The 25,414-nt window shown below is 37.9% G+C and overlaps 1 protein-coding gene across 4 annotated transcripts in view; it reads right to left on the bottom strand.

Annotated features, from left to right (window-relative positions):
* Positions 1 to 25,414, bottom strand: part of MARCHF1 (membrane associated ring-CH-type finger 1) — a 196,902-nt gene that overhangs the window by 10,976 nt on the left and 160,512 nt on the right. For all 4 annotated transcript variants that reach the window (XM_073001493.2, XM_073001494.2, XM_073001492.2 and 1 more), the window contains one exon: positions 22,113 to 22,293. In XM_073001493.2, the coding sequence (XP_072857594.2) occupies positions 22,113 to 22,293 (181 nt within the window). The remainder of the gene's footprint in view (positions 1 to 22,112; positions 22,294 to 25,414) is intronic.

Here is a 25,414-nt window from a genome sequence, read left to right on the forward strand (position 1 = left end):
ACATTTGCATTTTAATTATGGAGATGATGCAATCAGTTTTGTGGGTTCTGGCTGGGAAGCTAGCTGCTGTACTCTGAACCAACCACATTTTCTAAGTGCTCTTCACCAGAAGCACAATAGTAATAAATGGTGGGTATTATGAAGCTAGAGATGACAATAGCAAAGTCCTGTTTCCACTTGGAGAGCTACTGCATACGTATCCCACAAAGTTGATGAATGCACTACGAGCCACAGATGCAGCTTGCATGCCTGTCTGCAAGGATGGATCCAAATATAATCATATCACAAAGAGAAATGGATTCTTTAAGGGAAGTAGGAAAACCTATTTAGAACAGATCACATACCACCTTCACTACACCCCGATGGTCTGATTATATTTCAGTTTATTTGCCACTCTCAAATCCTATCCTAACTCTAATCACCTGGGGGCAAAAATCCTCTTTAGAAATGAGGGATCCAATGGCTGTGCAGGATGCAGTTACACGAGTCAGAGATTGCTCCATTTAAAGCAACAAGTTTTAGGGTTGCAGGTCCCCCTCCCCCAATTTCTCCCCACTCTGTTGGCAGCACACCACGACTGCTATGGCACATCTTTTGAATTCAAATACTGTAATACTTCCACTATATCTATATAAACATTTAAAATGACAGAACTGTATAAACCGCTTCAGAGTCAATCAGTGATGTTATCCTCTTGCTTTCTGTGGAAGAGGAAAGGAACAAGGAGTTTGAAACAAGGAACTAGTTTTGAAAGCTTGAACAACTTTTGAGATGAAGCACCCTTTCAAATGTGTGGAAAGCAATGAATTAGCTCCTCCTCATTGTCATCATCCAAAACCACCATAAAGAATATAATAATCCAGACATATTTTCTGCATAGAGTAACACTGAACTGCAGACACAAACTAGAAGTGCAGGTTTATAGACACTAGAGGGTAGTGAAGGACTGCATACAAAGGAAGTTTTATATCCTTTCCCAATTGAGTAAGTCATGAAAGCACAATCATGTATATGTCTAGCATAAAGATAAAATGTCTGTCTTACTAGACAGTTATACAGGCCCTCCTCCTTTTCAAAAGTTCCTAAATATGAAATGAATGCAACATAATGCTAAAAACCTATTAGAATCCAAATGAGTACTGTATTGACATCCGTGTAAATACAATGGCATAACTTGGATCATCAAACAGCTGCTAATTAATGAGACCATGGACAAATTTTGTAGCAATGTCACAAAACTGAGGCCCTATTAGAAATTTAATTCACTGAGTAGTGACTATTTGTTGCCCACAGTTATGTCACCATCCTTACATAGGTGTACATTTTATTTGGATTCTTGGCAATGACAAAAAGTAAAATTTGAAGACTGTATGTACTAACAGCAGTCTCAAGTATTACTACATATGTGTTCAAAATGATCCTGCTCCCAAGCAAAGGGGAGATATCAGCAGGTCTGGGGGCAGCCCTAAAATCCAAAGCAGTAGAAGGAATCTTTAGAAATAAGCCTCTAAAGGGGCATAGCCCTTCAAAACAACTCAACAAGTGCTGAGCATACTGTTATGTTAACTGAATGGGAAGAAGGCAAGAGAAAATTACATGTTAAAGGAAGTGGAATGGCATATAACAAAAGATAGCACAGTTAACTAACCAGAACAGCACTCCATATTTCAATATTTTACTGCAGGTTCCACTTATAACATCTATTAATTCATACCAGATTTTCTACTAACTAGATTTCTTACTAGAATTCTTTCTAACAGTACTTAACAATAATCACGAAACAAAACACATCCTTGCAGCCAGAATGTTTCCCCCCCCCCACTCTCAACCCCAAACTACATTAAATGCAAGGAGCTACCACACAGGTACTGGCTTGGATTCACAGAGACCTAAGGAATTTGCTCCCAAAATGTACTATAAATTTAAATGAAGACATTAGGAAAGCAGTAGCGAAGTAGATTCTTCTATGGTTTCACACCACACCGAGTGGTAAAAAAAGTGATCTCAGACCATTGGTAGATGAGGATGACCACGATGAGATAAAATCTTCTGTTTGGCTGCCAAACGTATTATCACTGCATTATAGAAAAAAGATAATGAGCTAAAGAGAAAAAAAACAGTTGTAGGAACCATCCATAGAAGCAAAATTCTGGAACAGGCTAACCAAAAAGTTACAAATAAGGTGAGCTGTCCAGCTTTATAGAATCCCTCATCACAAAGTTGGTGTTCACGCAAGACGTCTAGTAACTGGGCCACATGTGATGGCCATAGCTCATGCAGTCAAATGGAGTTCGAGATTCAACATGAGACATGGATAATGAAAGCAGCAATTTAATGGTTCCCAGGGGTACTGCCTAACCCAGAATTTTTGGTTTGTGATAATTAACTGTGACTTTGACAATTCAATGTTTTCTTCAGCTATGAATTCACTGCATAGCATTGGAAAATCAATACAGTGGTGCCTCGCTTAACGATTGCCTCGTTTAGCGATGAATTCGCATAACGTTTTTTTAGAAAATAATATGCACCACATAACGATGTTTCCTATGGGCGATTTTTGCTTAGCGAAGTTTGGGACCATGCTTCGCATAACGAATGCGATTTTAGGTCCCCTGCTTCACTTAACGATGTTTCTTTTTTCAATTAAAAAAGTGTCTTAGAAGGGTCAAAAACGGTTCTAAATGCTTGGATTCGTTAGAGGACCCCTTAAGTCATGTGCAAACCTGATTTGGCTTTGATCTGACTTTTCGTTAATTTTTTGTGAATTTTTTTTTTTGGCCCATAGAAACCAATGGACCTGTCAAAATCTGACAGCTCCATGCTTTCCTATGGGGGAGAAAACAATTCACCATAAATTAACGAAAGTTCAGATCAAAGCCAAATCAGGTTTGCACACGACTTAGGGGGTCCTCTAACGAACCCAAGCATTTAGAACAGTTGCTGAGTCTTCGTTAATTTTTTGTGAATTTTTTCTTCCCCCATAGGAAATAATGGAGCTGTCAGATTTTGACAGCTGTCAAAAGTTGGGGGGAAAAAATTCAGAAAAAATTAACGAAAAGTCAGATCAAAGCCAAATTAACTTTTGCATCCGTTTTAGAGGGTGCAGAAGCTAATCCAAGCATTTAAAACCATTTTTGCCCCTTGTATGACACATTTAAAATTGCAAAAATTGACTTCGCAAAGCCATTGAAATGTATTGAGTCAGCTTCAATACATTCCAATGGAGGATACATTGTTTCACTTAGCGATGTTTCCTATGGGTTTTTTCGCTTAACAATGGCAATCCGTTCCAATTGGAACGGATTAACCGGTTTCCAATGCATTCCTATGGGAAATGGTGTTTCGCATAGCGATGGTTTCACATAGCAATGTTTTTTTTTGAACCAATTAACATCGCTATGCGAGGCACCACTGTAGTTCTATTTAGGCATTCAGAATCTTAGAAAAACAAATGCTCAAGGAGGGGGAACACACCATGCCCACCCCCTCTCCAGTGCCCTCTAGATGTGGAGGGTACCTTTCTGTGATAGTTTCCTCTTTCTATATAAAACATGCAGTTCTATATGAAACATCTATACGAAACATGCAGTTTCAAAACCTTCAGATAAAGACAACAACTGAAATGGCAAAAATGGCAGAGGGGGCAGTGCATTCCCATGCATTTTATTTTACACAAGCAAGGCTACAATTTCTCAGTCTTCATTGTGCATGTGAATGGCTATAATGATGCTAGCCTACTTTATGTATTTGTTAGGAAAGAAAAACTGAGAATGATTTTAAAATATGTCTTGAGCACTGTGGGTAATATTAGTAATGGTTTAAGGATCTGTATCTTTTAAGTGCATATTATGTTGCCAGACTCATGGTATCTTAGTGCCAGTCTTTCGGAAGATGTACATTTTCAGATTAACTGTTCCCTCAAAGTTGGTGAAAGCATCATTTCATCACCACACATTCTGTGACAAGGGGGGGGTTCCCCCTCCCCTCCGTGTAGCTTTCTAGATAATACTGGCTCAGAATGATTATGTTGTAATGTGTCATGTAGTAACTCTTGGAAAAGTGCACTTAATCATATGTTAAATAGTCCTGTTTCATAAGGAAAGGGAGTAGCAAGCTTTTCAAAGACTTAAGAAGAATTCTTCCCCTGCTTGGTTATCAAGAGCCTTTGAACTTGATGTTGGCGGTTGAACCTAATATCTTCCACATGAAAAACATGTACTGTATTACTGAGCTATCCAAAACAATCTGAATTTGATTTATTGAACACATTTCCTCAGGACAATACAGGCATCCCTACCTTCTAAATGTGCTTTGTATTAGCATAAGTGTGGGTCAGGAGGGCTTCTGTAACAGCACTTCCACCCAGGTGTGATTCCACCCAGCATTATGAAAACTCCTATCTAACTCACACTGTCTCCATCAAAGCCTCCAATTATCTCCAGCAAAGCTAAAAGGTTTGTTTCATAGTAATTTACCCCTATAATTTTGCATATAATTGCAAGACTTTAAAAGCCATACACTATTTACATAAGACAATTTTGTCATTTACCTATTTACTCTGTGTATATGAGTGACAGGGTACCCAGGGGTGTAGTATACAGAGCAATGGACTAGGACGCAGGAGACCTGGGTTTGATTCCCCAGCAATGCTGTGGAGAATCAACAGGACAAGGGTGGGGGGTGGAGTGGAACTGGCAAAAACCAATCCTTAAATACCTCTACTTACACTGAAAACAATATTCAGTGTAATTCAGTTCTGACTTGACAGAACATAACAACATAGGGGTGAGAGAGTGGGGCAGGGTAGGGTATATAATTGAAAGTACACTTGTAGAAACTTTTTTTTCCTATTTATGACATCCTAGAAATGCTTGCAACTAGTGAAAACTTTTCTTTGTAGTGAGCTTCAAAAAGTACAAAGAAGGTAAAGAAGGATCATCTAAGGATGAGAAATGCAGTCATCTGCTAGCAGAAAAGAAATGACAGCTCAACGTCCAGGTCAGTTAGTATCCTGGATGTGAGTGCCATTGAAGCCAGTCAGAGAAAGAGAGTTCAAAGAGGACATTCTGAGAACATAGCATGTGATTGCAAAGAGAAAGGGCAAAAGATCACAGTGAGGAATGGCATCTGTAGATTCTGTTATTTTCAAATGCCTCTGCATTGGGTCATATCTTCCCCCAACATCCTGTTCGGGAAAATCTGAGGGTGCTGAACTACAAAATGATGTCTACAGATTATTATTTTTTCAATGCTCTAAAATCTGTTTTTTTTCCGGCTACATTCTGTATATAGCTAAAAAAAAGCACAAACTGTCAGCATTCTCATAACTCCTGCTGTAGGGATGGGTGGATTCATTCTCTCCAACATGCAATCATCTTTCACAGCCATATGGTTGAAAATGCAGAAACTGAAAGTACTTTCTGCTTACCACATTTTCTATAACTAGGCTAAATGCTACAATTAACCTGTAAACTCCAACCTTGCTAATATTTCACGCCAGCGTCACTGGGTGCTAGCCACCACTATAAGGTTTGTATTGCTAAGCTATTTCGCACATCTGGTTCTCTTTTCATATTGTGATTGTTGACAGACATTACATGCGCTTCCTTCTTCTTTGGCTTGTGGAAGCAGAGTGAGATGCCCTGAACTACTTGAAGGGAGCCCATGCCGAGGCTCATTATTATCAAAATTCCCTTTTTTTTCTGGCATAATTTCAAAGGATCGATGATTTTAATTTTTTCTGCCTCTCTAAGCATTAGAAGAACTAGCCCTAGGATTTATACTTTCTTTTCTGCTATCAGATGACCTATTGGATGAGAGTTCTTCCTTTTTCTTTTACGACAAAGATACGGTTCTTCATTGTGAACCCCACATTCATGCTGATTGAAATAAGAAGCAACATGTTACAAGAAATGGTATCTATGACATAGTACTTTATGAGATAACAAGAAGGTAAGTGGCACTCATTTTATGTAATAATATAGTGATTGGCAATATTGCTACCTTTTTGGGCTTTAAGGTCTTCACATGGTACAAATCTGATGAAGTGGTGTTTTAATCCATGAAAGCTTATTTATTGTATGGTGATTTTTAGTGGTCTATAAAGATATCACCTATTTTTGCATTTGTGTATTGTTTTGTTTTGACCACATGGCTACTCTTTACTTCAATGGAACTACAAGGCTACCAAGAAATAGCTGCCAGCCTCCATACAAACAAGACACTTTTGAAAAATGAATGCATTAATAATTCTTTTTAAAAGTAACTGGGCTCTGCATATTTTACTGTCTTTCATTCATTTGTTTCGTAAAGCACACAAGAGGCCTTTTGCTCTTGATGTGAAGAATTTGTGACATCCTCAAGTTTTCATCAGAGGTGAAGAATGGCAGGGAGGAGCGGGAGCTCACCCCATTTCTTACTATATTTCCTTTAAGTGCTGGAATAATCAACCATGGCAGCATGGACAGTAGATGCCGGTTGATAAGCAATATTTCATTTTGATTTCATTATTAACAGGAAAGGAGAGTTTGTGGGGGGAAAAATACTGAGCCATGTCTGAGGCACAGCTTACTACTGGAAAGACAAGACTCAAGTTTCTTATTATTCAAGACATGAATGAAACTGTGGCAGTTCAATTGTGAACAGCAAAGCTTCCATTATATTCTTATTTTGCTCTTACTATCCCTAAAGTGTCATGTGTGACCTGGATTCTACACAGATATTATTTGTTGAATATTTTCAACCTTTCTTTTGGTAGCAGACAGGTCATACTGACATCTACATGGGCAGAGGCCTTTCAGAAATTGCTTATTCTTATTCTTCTTATATTCTTAAATTGTTGGCGTCTTATTCTCACCAGACAGCTTAGACAAATGGTAAGAAAAAAGGACAGCAGTTCTTCAACTTTTGCAGAGTCACAATTCCCCAAACCCAGCACAGGCCCAGGACTGAGACATGCCAGCGCTATACACAAACTTGGAGCGTAACAGAGATCCTCTATATGCCAGAGTGAAGTGTGAATCTGCCATAAGATGATACGCTCTGTGACCTATTTTTATTTGAATAGGTACCATAGGAAAAGCCAGCAGGTATGATCATATACACACATATTTACAATAACTATATATTCTTAAAATGCATGTATCAATGCAACTGTTTGTTCAGTCTAAAGAAATATTGTTTCCGCTAGGCATTACACCTGGACATAAATGCTGCAGAATTTGTTGAAGTTAAACAATTTAAAATACATATTTTCCCTTGAGCACTAAATTGTCCTCTACAATGACATGATAGCCAATAAAAGGCATAAAACAAAGCTCTATGCTTTTGTTTATACTAGGGAAGTATTTGACCTTACATATTACCAGAAAAGACAGTGATTTAAGGTGGGCCATGTCTGAGGCATAGCTTACTGCTGGAATGACAACACTCAAGACGGTTGCCTTGACAATATGCCTTACCCACACTGAAAATTAAAGGAAACACAGGCCGCTCTTTTATGGCAAAAGATTGCAAAACAACCACCAAATTAGATTAAAAGAAAGCCAACCCTACTGCAAATCAGTGTCAGCTGTCCTTGTCAATATTCGCCATCACTTTTTATCATGATCTTTGTTACAAACTGGATGAGAAAACAGAATGATTTATAGTCGCTCCAAAGTTAACAGGGAGAACAACACCAGCAACAAATTATGGTGATGACGGCTTCAAAGTTTCCAGGAAATGGAGGAGGTCACTTGAGGTTCCTGTGTGGAGTCTAAAATACTGGGAGGGAAAAGGAGAAACTTCCAACAGGGACTGGTTTGATTTCTCAGAAGCAGCTCTCCTTGCAGGGAATTATGCCTTCAAGAGCCAACACTGCACTGCGTGGTTTAAATAATGAGAGTAAATGAGAGTGATCAAAGTGAAGCTATATTTTAAAACAAGACATCAATACCATTCAACAAGCCTGTTACTTTGTAGCTCCCAGTACCCATGACTTAATTTCCTCTGAAAAGACTGAATACTGAAACAAGCCTACCAATAAATCCTTGCATTTTTCATTTGTTTGCTGTTTTAATATTAATCACGTCAAAAACGAAATGCGGAACTCCCAGAATTTTAATAACCAAATATCAACTTCTGTAATCTTGGCAGCATCATATTGAGACAGCAGATACAGTTGCTGATGTTGCTGCTTCTTTTGAATTAAAAGAATTTTCCACCTGACCAAAGGGCTATCTTCCACGTCAATTTGCTTGATGGTTTGATCATGGTTAAACAATAGGGAGCCCAACTGTTTTTAATGCAGCAACGCTCATCTCAGCCACAGGTGGTGCGCTCCAAGCTACCACGTAGACATCATTATGAATGAATCTCCCTACTCTGTTTCTCTTGCTTGGGAACCTCGTGGCACACATGCGAAGAAATTCAAAGGGTGACTGTGAGGAGGTGGAAGAAAGACATGGGGATATTTGGGATGGGGGACAGGAAGTGAAAAAAAGTCATAGACTCAATGAGCTTACAGGCCCCTTCCAACTCCATTGTTCCATGATTCTACATGAAGATAAGTGGCAGCCATATGCCAGCCACCTGCTGCTCACAATCACATGCAGAAACTCCCACTCCCATCCCTAAAAAGCATGTCAGGAAACAGCCATCTCTGGCATCAAGAGTAGAGGAAGGAAGCTTGCAGGTGTCTGCCACCGTAGCGATGTTAATGTGCAATGCACGTTGGACAGAGAGCAACATGTGATCAGGGCTGCTGATTTATAAATCTGCAGGCTGCCACCAAAACAAATATGGTGAGTTTGAGGAAATGCAGAGGTTTGTGCCTAGGTGAAATTTCTGAGAAATTCTGAAGAAGGGTTATAAAAAAGGAGGCAAGCTAAGTCCTGATCTTTTTTGGGTAAAGGATAGAAAGATCTTGATGAAACACCAACATCTATATTTGTATTCTTTATTTCATATTTTCTTCTCCTGAGCTCAGGGGTGCTGCCCCTCTACCCATTCCACAACCCTGTGAGGTTATGTCAGGTCAAGTGAGAGCTCAGTTACACATTGGGGGGGGGGGAGAACTGTTTTTGAAACAGGTTTAGCACGTTTCAAACCTATTTGAAAATGCTGACTACAAGATGCACAGGAATGTGTGGTGTTAATTTTGACTAGATTTAAATTCAGGCTTTTTAATCAGATGCGGAGGGTTATTCTGTTTTAACCTGCTCATGGAATTGATTTGTTTTGCATGGTTTCAGTAGATGGGAACACCACTGTCAAAGTAAATTGTGTTTGTGGGGGTTTGTCAAGTTTTGGATGTCAGGATCATGGTTTTCAGAATGCAGGGTAAATATCTTCAAGACACACACACACACACACACACACACACACACAGAGTGGTGCCCCGCTTGACAATTACTCCGCTTCACGAAGAAATTAAGTGGCACCACTGTATTTAAAAAATTAAGGCCCCACAGGACTCCAACAGTATTGAACAGTGTGTGCAGTGTGAAGGCACACACCCATATGTATGTTTCATTTTTTCTTATCTGTAATACTGAACTAGTGCTATCCCACTTTGAAAGAAATTTAAAAAATGTCACCACAGCAACAGTAGTGAGTGGGAAAAAGAGAGTCAGCACAAGGGTGAGAAAGAGGAAAAGAAGGAATTCCCATGAAATTCCTAGATGAATCTTGAACTAAGCTTAATACCAAATTAAAAGTTGTCCCAAGGTGATGCACACAACAAGGGGATGCACACTGTGTCTTATTTTTTTAGTGTAAACTGCCCAGATGGGTGGTATAGAAGTGGAACAAACAAACAAAAACAAACAAACACAAAACCCATGTGACTTTGCACCAACTGGAAACCCCAATCCAAAATCTGATGTATTTCACTAATGTAAATGCGCCCTGCGCCTGGATCATGTTTACGTACAGTTTTATGCCTCAGGAGACACTGGATCTACATCTTCCAGTTTCCAGTCCAATAAAGACTAGAAATCAGGGACTCATTACATGATAAAAGTGTGCTCAAATGCCGAGAGAATCCATTTAGATTCTAATATAAGGCATTAACATTGTGTTTATATTTCACAGTAAGCCCTCAACATTAAGCAAAGCAGGTTGGAAACAAGGAAGGAGCCTTTGGGGAGCAGATATATAACAAATACAATTTTCTAGTTTTCACCAAAAAATCTAAAGGCATTCTATTAAAAAATTGTCAACTGATGAAAGATTTTTTTCCATCCTGCATCAGAACAAGAAGATCATCAGGTTTTTTTTGTCAGTGGAAGCGTTCACAAAAACTATGGTTTTTGTGCACAACAGAAATATTAAATGTAAACATGGGTATTTCACATACAAATCTTGACTTTTGTTCAGAATACTAAAGTTTTTGGCACAAAACCTGTCTTTCTGTATGTAAACCACAATCTTTCACAAAAGTTACTTGCACTATTTTTTCACAAAAACAATGAAAAATGCACAAAATCTCTTCTAATCTCACTCAGTGGGAGAGAAACTTTTGAAGTTTTTTATTTGTACCTGTAAGAACATAAAGATTTACCTCCTACATGGAGACACTGTATCCTTCTCATTTTCTGCTTGACACAGTGTTCTGGGGAACCTGAAAGCTTGCTGTGTCTTTTCAGATGGAAAAAACAAAGGTGGCCAGAACAATATAAAGTCCAAACTCCATAGGAGGAGAGTAACTTTAGTACTAACTATAATTCCATGATATATGTTTGTTTTACTTTGCTTCCTAACCTGATGACAAATTCTATAATTGTAATTGATCCTAATAATGGTAGCAAATTGGCGTTGGAGTGTATACAAGATGAATTAATCCATATGTTAGCAACAGTAAATAAATATTCACAATAGTTTATCCATTGAATTAATTAATTCCATTTGCATGCCAGAAAAATTATTTTGATATGACCATGATAACGAAAAGGAGACACTTTTTTGTGACAAGAAAAACTATTTGTGCTTATTTTTAATTTTTTTTTAAATTACTATGTGCTTATTTTTAAATTTACTGATTTAAAATATGGTTTAAAAGGGAAGGTGGAAGTGTGAGACATTTTCAAAAATTAAAAGCCAACATGCATTTTTTAAAAGCAGCAACTGAAGAGTCTGAAGCTTATTTGATTACTTTCACTTCTACAACATTATCTTTCTGATCTGATATCATTCATTTCTGTATATTGTTTTAGCTCCTTGTTTACTCCTACCACTTACATGCATATAAGGTATGGTATTACGTAGAGGAAATTGCCACAATATTCTACTGATCTACTTATTGACCAGAATCCTGTTGTGCAACTGCATGCACACTACTCTAAGTTGCCTGCATGGAAATTTGGCTACCTTTGAGACAGAATTACTATTCATGAAGCACTTCTGCCAGCACAATGTGCAAGCTATGCTATAAGCTGGGGACATATGAGTGATCACGCAATTGTGCAGCACAATTCTTTGTTGCTGGGCTTAAGTAGGGAAGGATAAAAATGTGTGTTTTTTTAAATCAAATTGTTTTAAATAATGATTTAAATTAAAAAAATCTTTAAATTGTTAAAAAAATCAGTTTTAAAAAATGTAAATCATGATTTAAATCAATTTGATTTATGTCAAATCTACTTTGGGCATAAGGCATACACATTTACACCAGTGTAAAATTACATTATACCAACACAAGCAGGATACTGACCATTATCTAGTTCAAAATATTGTCCATGTTTTATGCAACTGCTTTCTTTAGCTCCTGGACATATCATCTGTATTATTTCCAATGAAGACCAGATAATCAAACATTCAAAGGGTTAATTACATACATAGACCTGCACCTTAGAAATGAAGAGGAAAACGTTTGTTGACAGGACACTTTGTATGCACATTGGAACAATGACATTTCAAAACCAAGTCTCATTTGTCTATGCCATCATTTCAATGAAAGAAATATGACCTTATTCATCACCCCAGGCCAATGAAAACAATCTATTTCAGGGGATGTTAAAAAAACCCCACACAGCCAAATGTCTTTAAATAAACATTATCAAAGAATGATATATGAAAAATAGTTTGAAATGTAGTCATATCAAGAAGCTTTGGGGAAATCTCTGTTTGAAGATATATGGTTGTATTTATGCACATTTTAATTTTCTCATCCATCCCATATGGATCACAAACTAGTATGTGGATTATCTGTGTTTTTACTCTGTTTCGTGCTTCAATCCTGGATCAAATATGCATGAAATGCAGCTTTTTTACATCCTTTGAGTAATCCTTCAAGAGAAAAAGAAAAAGATTTCTCTCCAGGTTGTTCAGATATGCTGAGATGGTTCAGGTCAACAGGAAAGCATGAAATAAACTTTTTAGGTGGCAACTGAAGTTACAAATTCTCAAATGCAAAACAACAAAACACATTAACCTATTATTATAGAGCAGTGTTTCCGAACCTTGGGTTCCCAAATGTTCTTGGACTACAACTCCCAGAAATCCTGGCCAGCATAGCTAGTAGTTAGGAATTATTGATCTAAGAACCTGTTCCCTTTGCCATCAGGAACATAATTGGTAGGAATATGGAACACTGACTTTCTAGTCATAATATCCAGGTGGCAGAACCATTTTTCCAACCCTGTTTAGGGAGCCTTTGATGTTGGATGATAACAACATTTTGATAAGTAAGAGATATGTTTGGTGAAGTAGAAATGCTTTAAATGAAAGATTACTAATCCAGACATTTTATTCTATACTATACGCAAGTAAGAGGTTGATTGACACAGGCCTATTGAATCAGGACAATGCTGATTCAAACAGCAGCTGAACTGCCCAATACTCTGACCTAGACATAACTCAGTTTAATGTTTATTATGTACACATTTACTTGATAAGCTCCGATGTATTCAGTTTTGTTAAAGCTAAATGAGATAGGCATGAGTTTGGGGTCTGAGAGATGTAAGCTCAGAATTTACAGTTTTTTCATCCATCAATCATGCCAAAATAATTATCTTTTAATGGCATGCTTGCTCTGTGATAACTATGAAGGGAGACAGTTTGATAACAATCTGAGCTTGGGTTCAATGTAATTACTAGGTAGAAGAGAGCAGAACTGGGAACATTACAAGGATGTTACAAAAATCAGTTGCTGTTGGAGCAGACTTCAATAATTTAGCAAAGATAGTGGTTATCAGAGGCAAATAGACATGCAATATTTCACTTTCCATACACTGTTGCAAACATGGAGTTGGTAGGCAACATACTGTCTATTCATAAAAATATAAATTGAACTCTGGTGCAAATTTTTTTTGGGCAATTTAAATAGAGAAATATGTATAGGCCTCAAAGCTGAAAAACAGTATTTTCAAATATGTAACACTAGTAATCTCTAGCCCTTGGAAAATTTTATTGATGTGAACAGATACAGAGCAAAGTCCATGCATACAAGCTTTTGTACTCTGTGACCCTGATCCAGCAACAGTTAGCATGCCTAAACAAAAGCATTTTATCCTGTTAAAATCAGTGCTGTTTAAATTTGTTGCTAGCACTAACACCTTAGGCCTACTTGATTCAAGCAGGGTTTAGATGTGACAAACCCCCTCTGGATTCTAGCTACCTAGTGTGTTCTTAAAGATGTGCTTCCAAGCAGACAAAACACTTTTCTCTAACTCTTATACTTCAGGAACTGAACAATTATGCAAAACTACAAAAAGTTATACCACACTTTTCAGCCAAGACCGCCTCCCCAGATTATAGTTAAACCCTACATAAAGTGTGCAATACAATCAGAAATATGTTATTATCTATATCGCAGCCTCTTCAGCACTCAGGTATCCAATGTTCAAATTTCAGACTTTTTTCACCTGAAGGAGGATGCAGAAGAAGCTGCAGATGAACTCAGAGACTAGCTAATTTCTGTCTACAATCTTATTACAAAAGGCACATCATTATTAACTCAGATCTGAGCTGTCAAAGAATTGTGACTATATCAGAGGAGATCATGTCTGCTGGTAAATAGCAAGAATTTTAGTTAGTAAATTCCTTGGTGAAGTAAATAAGAATAGTAAATAACAATTATTCATTATTCAGATTCTACTGTTGAACATATATATATATTCTAGAAGACAGCAGAAGCTATGTCATGACTTAAAGCAGCTAAAATAGATACCATGGCCCTCTGCTCAATGTTACTGAATGTGTAACTTTTCTCAGATTGAAATCCTACAATAAATTATGCATACATGTTATAAAATATGTGACCTCCACCTTCCCGCTTTAATGAACATCAAAAAGTGTAAAGAGGCTTTTCTATAGCTAGCAACTACTTTTAATCTATGGCAATTTCATATTAAACATGACAATAGCATATTCATTTCCAGTATTTTTTTAAAAAAATATATTGTGGTTAAGCACTGCATATAAACACTTCTCTCTCTCTTGATCAGAAAAAAAGTTTGTTCTGTAAGTTTTCTTCCTCGGCCTATGTTTGCAGACGAGTATACAGTGGTGCCTCACAAGACAAATGTAATTCGTTCTACGAGTAGCACTGTCTTGCGAAATTTTTGTCTTGCGAAAAGCAGTTTCCCATAGGAATGGATAATAATTCATTTGTCTTGCAAGGCTTCGGTCTTGCGAAAAACATTCGTCTTGCAAAGCACGGCCATAGAAGAAGCCATCTTGTGAGGCACCACAGCGATCGCTAAAACCATTCGTCTTGCGGGCTTTTCGTCCTGCAAGACATTCGTCTTGTGAGACACCACTGTATTACAAGCAGGCTTCTTGTTAGTATAAATGGATGTAGATTGTTTGGGGAGTCAAAATGAGAGGGAGGAAGTTGATGAGCATGGAAATGGGTTCATGATACATTTCTCATCCACAGTGTCCAAGAATGAAGCTGCAGAACTACTGTATATCTAAACAGCCAGGATTCATAGCTAGGAATTTGCATGTTGACTGTTTCTAGGATTTTCCATTACTCTCTCACTTTGGAAGTGTTGTGCTATGCTTGATTTAAAAAGGGGAATGTGGATCAATGAAGGCCACTTGCTCAAGAAATTTTTTTTTCCTGATTACATATCAGAGTTGGGACTGATTTTTCATTTCCCTGACTTTCCCTGACCAACATTCAACTATAACCACAAGTTTAAAAAATGAATAGGTCGTGTTGCATTAATGCAAGTCTTAACGAAATGTTCTACTCTACAACTAAGTCTCAACTGAGAAAATGTTTGTCAAAGTGAGAGATTTAATATCAGCTTCTTTCAACATTAACTACAGCAACATCTGTTTTGCAATTGCACCAAAAATTATATCAAGATACAAACTTCAATTCAAGTAAACTCTGAATGCTAACAAATGACACGACATTTTTTATTATTGTCTTGAAGGTACACTAAAAATTATATAAATGTTCTATCTAAAATGGTTTCTCTGAAGCCACATTATGAAACTTATAGTTTTGAAATTGCAGTAATAATCAAGTTAGAAATCAAAATACAAGTAATCTGTTTTTAAAGAATAAAGATTTAAAATATAAAACTATAATTTCTACAGTTTTCTCTTTTTATTTTGTAGCTCTTTTAGTTTCTCATCAATTGTTTCCTCTTCCATTTTGGCTTCTTCTCTCAGCCTTTCTTTTAGCATTTTCAAGATGTTTAATTTGTCCCTCAAGCTTCTTTGTTTCTTCTTTCTTTTGAATTTCTTCTTGTTGCTTTTGGTGTTTAGCCTCCAAGTGTTCTGTGTAGCATGCATGAGCATATGTGACTGACTGCAGCAGATTTATATCAATTACAACAGATGCAAGTCCTCCACAGTTCAAGACAGTATTGTAAATCTGACGTTGTCAGACAACAGATTCTTCATACAAGTTCTCAATTAACACTGACTTATTAACTGAAAATCCACTTTCAACAGAAGCATTACCATGAGCCAGGATTAAGGCACATTTTGACAACAGTCCACAGTCTGAGAAACTTTTGTTGGACATCAAAATACCATTGTAAAACATATCCAGTCCAACTTCTTCATTTTGTTTTGCAACATATGCTTGAAATGGAGCCTTGAACTCATTGTGAGCAGCTGTGGTTAAATCAGTGTACTGTTGCTTCGATTTTTCCACTACTGTGTCATTGATTTTATTTGTTGCATGTAGAGCTTCAAGAACAGCCCCTATTCTGTTGATTCCAAGATTTGGCTTATATAAAATGATAGTAGGATCTAATGCTGAGAGGCCACACACCATCTTGAACTTCAAAGGACTTATCTCAATCAACTTTTCAACAACAGCTACTACCATGTTTCTACACTCTAGTCTAGGCAAAACCCGGCCACTTTACGTTCACTCAGTTTAGTTTCTTTCAACAGCTTCTTTGCTTCAAAGCAGAGGTCAACCTTGCTTCTGTCAAGCAAGTTCTCCGGCAGTTTCATGTCAATTGTTAGCAACTGGGAACCAGAAGACATATTTTGCAGTTTTTCCGATCTTATGCAACGACTCATTAGCTTCTTGATTAGCTTACAAAGTTCTTCATACAAAAAAGGTACCAATAGTTTTTGGCTCTGAAACCTTTGTGGAAAGGGATCACAATATCCAGCAATTGTTTTCATGAAAGCCATTTGGCACTTCATGTGTGGATCTTGCATTGCAGCTTTTATATAAATTGCAGGTTTACTGTGGGGGAGTTTTGCTTCTTCCACATACTTCCTGATGTTGTCAAAAACAGTTATAGCTCTATCAAGGCACATAATGTTCTCCAACCACCTAGTGGAGCAAAACTTCAAGGGAAATAGTATGCTTCCAGTCATAGTAGTGTATGATGCCCTCCTAGCTGGAGAATCTTTGAATAGATCATACATGTTGCGTAAGACTGAATTCAGGTCCCATTTCACTGCTTGCAATCCTGTTTTAAAAGACCCATGTACAACATGAAGGGCACAAGTTCCAAAGTCTAACAATTCTTTTCCTTTTCCTTTACAGTCAAAGTTGGTGTTAATTTCTTCTTTTAGTTTTTTCAGAAAAAGGTGATTTACATTTGACCCATCCAAATAATGTTGCAATAATTTTGCAACTGATAAAGGCATGCCTTCTTGAAACTTTTGAAGAAGGTCTTCAGCAATAGCAGTTTGAAGAAAAACACTGGTTAAATACCATGTGGAAACTTTATGACAGTAATCATCCCAAAAATGAACCATCAAATTCATCTGTCCCTTTTGAACCACCTTATTCAAAGATTCATCAAAACTGATAACAAACATTTGGCATTGTTTCAGCTGTTTCAGTCAAAGATCAGAGAAATATGGTACCAAGCCAAAAGCAACAACATACATTGCTTTTGTTTTTCCAAGATGAAACTGTTGTAGTATCTGGCTATCTGAGAACATTCGCTTGCATAACGCACTGATGTTGTTACAAGAGTCCAATGACATCTTATCACCAGTTACAAAGCCCACAGGCACTCCGCAGTCCTAACACAATCCTTGATTACATAGGCAGCCATACTCGTTTGTGTGGCGAGTAATTCTTTGCCATTTTCATCGCTCTAATCATGTTTTCCAGTTTTTGCAGGGGCTGTCTCTTCACCCTCTCTAGTTTTACTATCTGAACTTGTACTTGGCTTTGAATCTAAACATATTGTGATGGACTGTTGATTTTATTTAATTTTCAGGTTCTTCGGATGTAATGGTTCTTGTGCATGAAACTCCACAGCTCTATTTCCCACATTACTTAGTCCAAAGGTTCTGTAGCACACTTTACTATAACCTTTGCATTTGTCTCCAGCAACTGGTTATAGTCATGGAACGCAATCAGGATGAAGTTTGAAATCCAGCCACTGCATATTAAAAACTGTCCTCTTAGGAGCCATCTTCAAAATGTGGTTTCAGATACAGCTGTACCCAGTACCACCTGCCTGACACCAAAATGTTAGCAGATTTGTTTTCTGGCAAGTAGGAACTTTCCAACGCTGGAAAAGTTTCACTTTCACTTTCTGGTTCCAGAAATTGTAATGAGAAGATCATCAGCAAGAAGGAGATGGAGCGTAAATGCTTGTAGATCATTTCTGCAATCTAGAGAAGCAGATAATCCTCATTTGCAACCTTTATGCATGAGAGAAGTCATGGAAGAGGGGGAGAGAGCTGGTACTCTGTAAACACCAGCAAGAATGAGCAATCACATTTGAAAAATTTACTTTGCATGGTGCAAAGTAGAAAACGCTAGTGAACTGTGAAATCCAACAGCAGCAAAACTCATTTGCAACTCTGTGCTGGGTTTAGCAGGAGACAAAATGTCCATTTCATAGACAAGCATGACCCAAAAACATGTTTATCTTTATATGTAAGTTAAATGCAGTACTAGCAGGTAGGGATGAAAACAGTTAGATGTTTAAAGTTTGTATCTTGCTAAATGCTTAGACCAGTCTTGCTTTGCAAATGCTACAAGCAAACTTTGGAAACCATGGAGAGACAGAGTTCAACAAACACATTAGGCTGGTTGCTGGGGATGGAGCTGGGAAAGGGCATCATCAAGTTTTACTTGTATTCTGCTACTTCTCTATTTTACTTAGTGGTCTGGTCCATGGGGTCATGAAGAGTTGGACATGACTTAATGAACAACAACAACTTCTCTATCCCAGTTGCCACAAGATCATCCTCTTGCAGCAGCAGGTCAAAAATCCACAGTTAGAATACATTTTAATCACATTTTCCCTGACTTCAGACCAATTTCCCAGACTTTCCCTGACCAATTTCCATTTCCCTGACTTTCCAGAAAGTGGCAACCTGCGAGATAAGGCTGCATTAAAGAGTCAATGAATGGCAATGTGGATATTATACATCCATACAAGCACAGATAAAACACAGTATCTTCTTTCTTGTGCAAGGGTCAAGCACTTCTGATTATACTAAAAAAATGATACTCAAAAGTCTACATGCCTGATGAAATCTCGGAAGCTAGAAGAACTGATGATCAAGATTTCCAGGAATTAGTTTCAGTGCTCTGTAAGTTTCCTTCCTATTCCTATCTTCAACAGAAGGCATCATATAGCATAAGAACAAGAAATCATATATATTTGTATGATAGGGTTCATCCTTGTTATCATTTCAGCATATAGCTTAATATGTAATAACAAGGATATGGTTTGTTGTGTCTTGGTCCATTTTTCATCCCTTGACTACAGGGTCTTTCTAAAGCGCTGTTGTCTCTTATTAGACTGCATATGTAACTACAGCTCTTGGATCTGCAATAATTGGCAGGGGGTTCTTTATTTACATCTTCAAAGTCATTTAAGGCAAAAGGTTATTTGATCAGGAAGCAAGCCAGGGATTCTGGTCATTAAGTGACTTCATTCATTACTCATCCACATGATAATACCCATGAAGGGTTGCAAGTTTTGGAGGGCGTCTTCAAGATTACAGTCCAAGCCAAACTGTCATTCACAAATTAGCCTTCTGTATTATGATGCTATTCTCAAAAATAATAAATCTATGACAAGAATATAAAGCTATATATCCAAATCTATGCTACAACATTTTCATCTGAATAAGGCAAGATTAATTTTACCTGCAGGTAATTCCTGGAACAGGCAAAAATAATTTATTGCAAGGACCAAAGGACTCTCTCTGTGACCTGCGATTCCACTAGGCTATTTGAGTATTACTAAATGCCTGTAATCAGTTTGTAGGTGAGATTAATGCAATGACAGAGAAGGAAAAACTGAAGAAATCTTCACTCCCACTGAGACAAGCAACAAACACTTAAAATAAGCTGTTACTGAAAGTGGGAACAGATTCTCCCTTTATTGTGCAGTGTTGAGGTGAGAGTCTGGTGAGTTATGTGCTATGGAAGGACAGCGGATGAAGGCACAGGCCCATGTCTGCATCTGATATGCTCAAAAGGCTGAGTGGGATTAGTGCACAGTTTAGAAAGATTACTGAGATAAATCGGGGACATCTGAAGTTCATGTAGGTTCAGATTTCAGCTTGTGTAACTGTCATGGTTATTAATGCAGACGTTGTTATAAATGCAGAACACTTTGATCAACATATGAATCTTTCACGTTCTGTCTCTGCAATGACAACTTGAGTTTGTAAAATGAGTTTCTACTAATTTTGTAACATGGTCTCACAGAAAGAAGAGCACTTGCACAAAAGATAGATGCCGCAGATTATTTGGATCAAGCAGACCTGTCTGAACACTCTAGTGAAAGAAACAAATGCAATAGAAACTCTGAGCAATTCTTACAGAATGACACATTCTGTGACATGAAAAATGATTTTTTGGTAACCTGACCTGATATTGCTTCTTATTTTGCATAATATTCTTTGCTTCTGCTACACGTATTATGTCAGGGTGATATTTAAAATTTGATTTCAGCTAAGCAACAAAAAAGCTCCAGTTGCAGCCCATATATACTTGACATATGTAACTACACATATATAAGTTAATACAGATCATCAGTCAATTCAAATAACAACTCAAGTAAGAAATGACACACTGCAGGGCACTTTAATATGATATCTTACATTTTATACACTGTACAAGACATGCATGCCAAGCACACATTGTAACATTTCAGATCAAGGAAGAGAATTTAAAATAAATTGAAGACATTATAAACAGGACATAGGCACTTCTGTAGCAGAGGGATAGTAGGAAAAAGTTCTGTCAGTCAGGGTCTGGAGATCCAGAAGACCCTGCCCCAGGCTGCAAGCCCATTAACAAAATATTGAAGATAAGTTGGAATTCATGTTTGAGAAGACTCAGGGAAATTCCTTTCCCTGAAATGGGATTTTTACACTCCAGATCTTGTGAGACTGACTGATGTCAATCATAGCAGTGTTAAAAAAGAGTAAGCAATAAAACGAATAATCAGTTGCTAGCCTGGGGCTTTCTCTACAACACAGAAAATGGGGCCAGAAGGGCTTGTAGCCAAGGAGACAAAGAAAGATATGTGTACTTTTTGGTGACATGTGGAAATAAAACATTTACATCAATGTGTTAATATTAAATTATTTACTGTTCTCATTAAATGGGAGTAAAAGCAGCAAAGTACTTAGTATTTTTAAATGATATTTTAAAAGTAAAGTTAATAAATTTTTTATTTGCTAAAATTGTTACTATGTGATATTTGTGTGTTGGTATTCCGGCTCCCCAAAAAAAGTACTCATACACCTCTCCAGGTGAGCTATGTACAGGTGATTCCCCACCTTCATCCTTCAAATGTGATATTTCTGGACTTCTAGAAGCCATAGATGTTTCAGTCAATGAACAGGATTTCTGGAAACTATGACCAAACGACATCAGGGAGTCCACAATTGAAGGTTGCTGATTCACAGTCAGTATTTATCTAAGCACCTTAATTGCACTTCTTCAGCAGGACATTTATATAAGCTTTCCTAAAAGTACCGTCAACAAAAATATTTCAAGCTCTGGACTTACTCTGTCAAGAACTAACAGCCCGAGTTCTTCGTGCATAGGTGCAGAGCAGAATTATTTAATGAAAGGTTCAAAGCTCCATACGAATTAAGGACAGTTATTCTAGTTACTCTGGAATCACACACACATGTCCCATGTCTAGCTTTAAATATAAATTAGGCAAAAATAAAATTGAGGAGATTAACAAAAGGCACTTTTTTTAAAAAAGCAAAAGATATAAATTAATTGGTCAGTTTTTAATCTCTCCTCCAATTTTTCAAAACAGACAAGATCTTTCTGAATTCTGCCAAAGGCTGTTCCATCAGCAAATGCTGAAGAACTCTTCTTTAGGCCAGATGTAATGTTAAACACAGCAAGATGGGAGGAATATGGTAGGAAAGATCCACTATGGGACATTCTGATGTAATGTCAGAAATGTAGAAAATGTAACATTAGTGTTAAAATAGAAAGCTTTTTAAACTAACTCCCAAGATTGTGTATGTGGGACAGGGTGGTGGCATGAAAGCAGGAGGCAGTTTGATACTGGCTTGTACTCTCTCCCCCCAGCCCATGAAAAAAAAAACCTAGATTAATCACAGATTATCAATAACAGCAAATAAAACCTACACAGAGCTGCATGCAAGAAACGTAATAGTAAACAAAAATGTATCTATGCCTTCAGCTATGGTGTTCCTTCATTGAATAGATTTAATTTCTAGCATCATACCTTTTGAAGAGGTTTGAGCTTGGTCTCCATTATAAAGTCATACTTGCAGAGTTCACAACAACGTGTGTCTGAGCTCTTAATCCACTGATGCAGGCAGGCTTGATGAACAAAACGTAAGGTCCCTGTACAACGACATGGTGTGATGAGGGGGCTTTCGTCATCTCCCTCACAGTGACAGATCCTGACAGAAAAAATAACAACAGCAAGTGAGCAAGATGAAATCTCATTTGAAATGCCTTTCAGATACTCATGCTGAGAGCTGATATTCAAAACACTCAACATATACCAGGCTATATCCTAGAAATGTGCTTCTTTCACTCATTAGTCACTTAGTTATTGTGTGTTCCATTTTTAGCATTATCCAGAGACAGAATAATTTGAGTTTTCCTTTGACAACACTTAGTTAATACTATTTTCCCACCTCAGTGCTCAAAATTCAGTTACATAAATTACTCCTGTGTAAGAATGATGAAGTCACCAGCGGGGGCTTTTTCATGCTAAGAGCTGACATTCAAAACAGCATTATTGTTTGGTTTCTGTCCCTTGGCTTGCCCAATCCATGTTCCATCGGTCTCATTGGCTGAAACCCTGTTGCTTAGTGTAATAAATAACAACTAGAGTAGTTTCATCGAATCAATGGAAATATACAGAAGAGTTGACTCACCAAATTCCCACTGATTCAGTGGGCCTCCTCTAACTGTAACTTACTGTGCTAAGCTGTATGAACAGATGCCTGAGGAAATTAAGGGTGAATAAGATATAGACCAAAACATAACATATATATGCAAGGAACAGAGGAAGACAAAGAAGTTATTGATGGAAATATAAGGGTACTGCCAGGGGGAAAAACACTTGAAACGCTATTTGAGAATGCAGAAACAAACATTTTTATGGAAGGTTGTGTTGAGGACTGAGTTTACCACAGTTGCTGCCTCTTGTAATACAATTATTGTACATTTACAGTATGCAAGCCCAAGAATGTGTCATCACAAAAGAAGAAGTAGCAGACTGGATCAAGACTGTGCCATATGTATATGAAAAGGAATTTTTTTCACCTCTTTGAGACTTTAGTGACTTGTCCAGAAGTTCTGCACACAAGCAATATCTTGCAAAAAGTGTGTGTCAAAAAGCAGGGGAGCCTTCTCAAGATGTGACTTGAATGCAGGTCATGTCAATGGTGTGAAGCATGTGACTGATCTTTCAAACAAAATGTCACTTAAAGAAAGGATGGTCAGTCTCTCCAGTTTTTGAAGATTGAAACAGACTATGAATTTCCAGCAAGCTGTGTTACAGAAGAGTCAGATAATCTTTAGACTTCTCCTGTGTTCTTAGTCAAACAGAGAGGCACATTATGAAAAGTAACTACAGCTGTCTTAACAGGATTACCAGGGCAGATGCCTAGGTTATGCCAAAAAGCAGAGGATAACTTTGCTCTGCTCTTTGAATCTATATAACTCGCTGTCCTATGTCTAGGATTAATCCACCCAATGCCGAAGGGTAAAATGCCTGGTAGGTGAGATGAGAAACAGGAACTCCCTCAGGTCTAGCTATTGCTGAGAGAGCGGACTCAACCTCTTCTAACTGAAGGTATGTTCTGCCACAGAGTCTGGAGAAAAGAGGAATTCACCAGTCAATTGCTGATTCTAATTTGACATCAACTTTGGGCTTTAAATGGTATCCATGACAAGATCTGACATATGAACATGGAGAAAATAGTACAATTAGCCAGAAACATTTTCTGGACCCAAGAATAAAGAGTCAGGTTGCAGGTTCTTGGGTGAGTGACAAACTGAGGATCCAAACTGCCAGAATGAACCATCTGAGCTACATGGACGTTTGTTCTGCATTTTGTTGTTTTGATTGTGAACACAATACTTAAGAATTATTTTTGTGATGATGAAGCTGAATATGTATATACCAATAATATTTGTTAATAGGATAGAGAAATATTTAATTTTGTTTGTTTCTGCTAAATGTACTGTATATAAAATTTATTGAATGCATTTTTATTAAATGAATATTCCACTGATTAATTGTGAATTCTTTTCCTTATCTTTCATTGCCTTTGTATCCAGGGCTAGTGAACTGTAGTCATATGTGGGATGTCTGTCCACACCTCATGTTGAGATACACATAGAAATATTAGTGGCTTAAAATACGAAAAGCTTTGCAGAACAGAGTATAATTTTTCTCTCAGTCAATATATTGTAAAATATGTTCTGTAGCACATTGAAGAATCTAAGAACTTTTTAAAATGCATGAAATTCTATGTAAATGTAGTTTGAAATAATTATTACTGGGCTCAATGACTTTTACTCTTTTGTTAATTGTGCAAGATTGCAGCTTAAGGCTTCTACAAGCCCAGTACACTTATTTGCAAAGAAACTGATTTCTTTGCACAAGTCATGGCTATGTCATTGCCCATTTTCCTTAAAAACTAAATCAGACTCTCACACAATTAGAAAACAAAGGTAACTAGTGAGTGAAGTGGGGAAACATAGGTCAGAGTACTGCTGGGGAGTTTGGGGGCTTTGTTCCACTATGGTTTGTTGCCAAGATACTAAAACTGTGATAAGGTGGTAAAAGCGATCTAGAATAAAAGGACAATTTTCACTGTAGAGCAAGCCAGCCAGGAATAGATATGCTATTCTGGAAGTTCCAACTAGAGATGGGCAAGAAGCGCTGTTCAGTGCAGTCTGTTTCCTGGCCCAGCAGCTGCTTTTGCAGTTCAGCGCCCCACCTCCTCCAGTGGGGTACCCACTTGGTGGCAGCACCCCACCTTGCCCCTCCTGATGTTCCCTCTGAGTAGCACTGAACCACCAAGCAGTGGTTCATGTCCCTCTCTAGTTCCAACTCTGCCTGCTTTTCCATGGTATATTCCTTTAAAAAAAAAATCCTAGTTTGTAGTTTGGTGTTTATATGCTGAATTACTCTATCATACTCTCCTGAACTACATGCTAGAACATTCTGGTAGAGCAGTGGTCCCAACCTTTTTCACCCTGTGGACCAGCTGGGGAAGGTGGGGCACCCCCCGCGCTTGTGCGCATGCGCGAATGGTGGTGTGGCGCTTGTGTGGGCGGGCGCGCTCTCATGCGCATGCATGAACTGCAGTGTGGTGCTTGTGTGGGCACATATGTTCTCGTGCACCCACACAAGTGCCACACCGTCATTCGTGCGTGCACACACCAGCACAAGTGCCACGCTGCTGTTCGTGCATGCGCACAAGCAGGTGCAAACAGCCTTTGTGGGGGTGAGTGCATGCAGGGGGTGAGGTGGGAGGTCTGTCTTTGCAGCCCGGTCCG

This window comes from Pogona vitticeps, chromosome 5, assembly GCF_051106095.1.
Source record: "Pogona vitticeps strain Pit_001003342236 chromosome 5, PviZW2.1, whole genome shotgun sequence".
Taxonomy (NCBI): domain Eukaryota; kingdom Metazoa; phylum Chordata; class Lepidosauria; order Squamata; family Agamidae; genus Pogona; species Pogona vitticeps.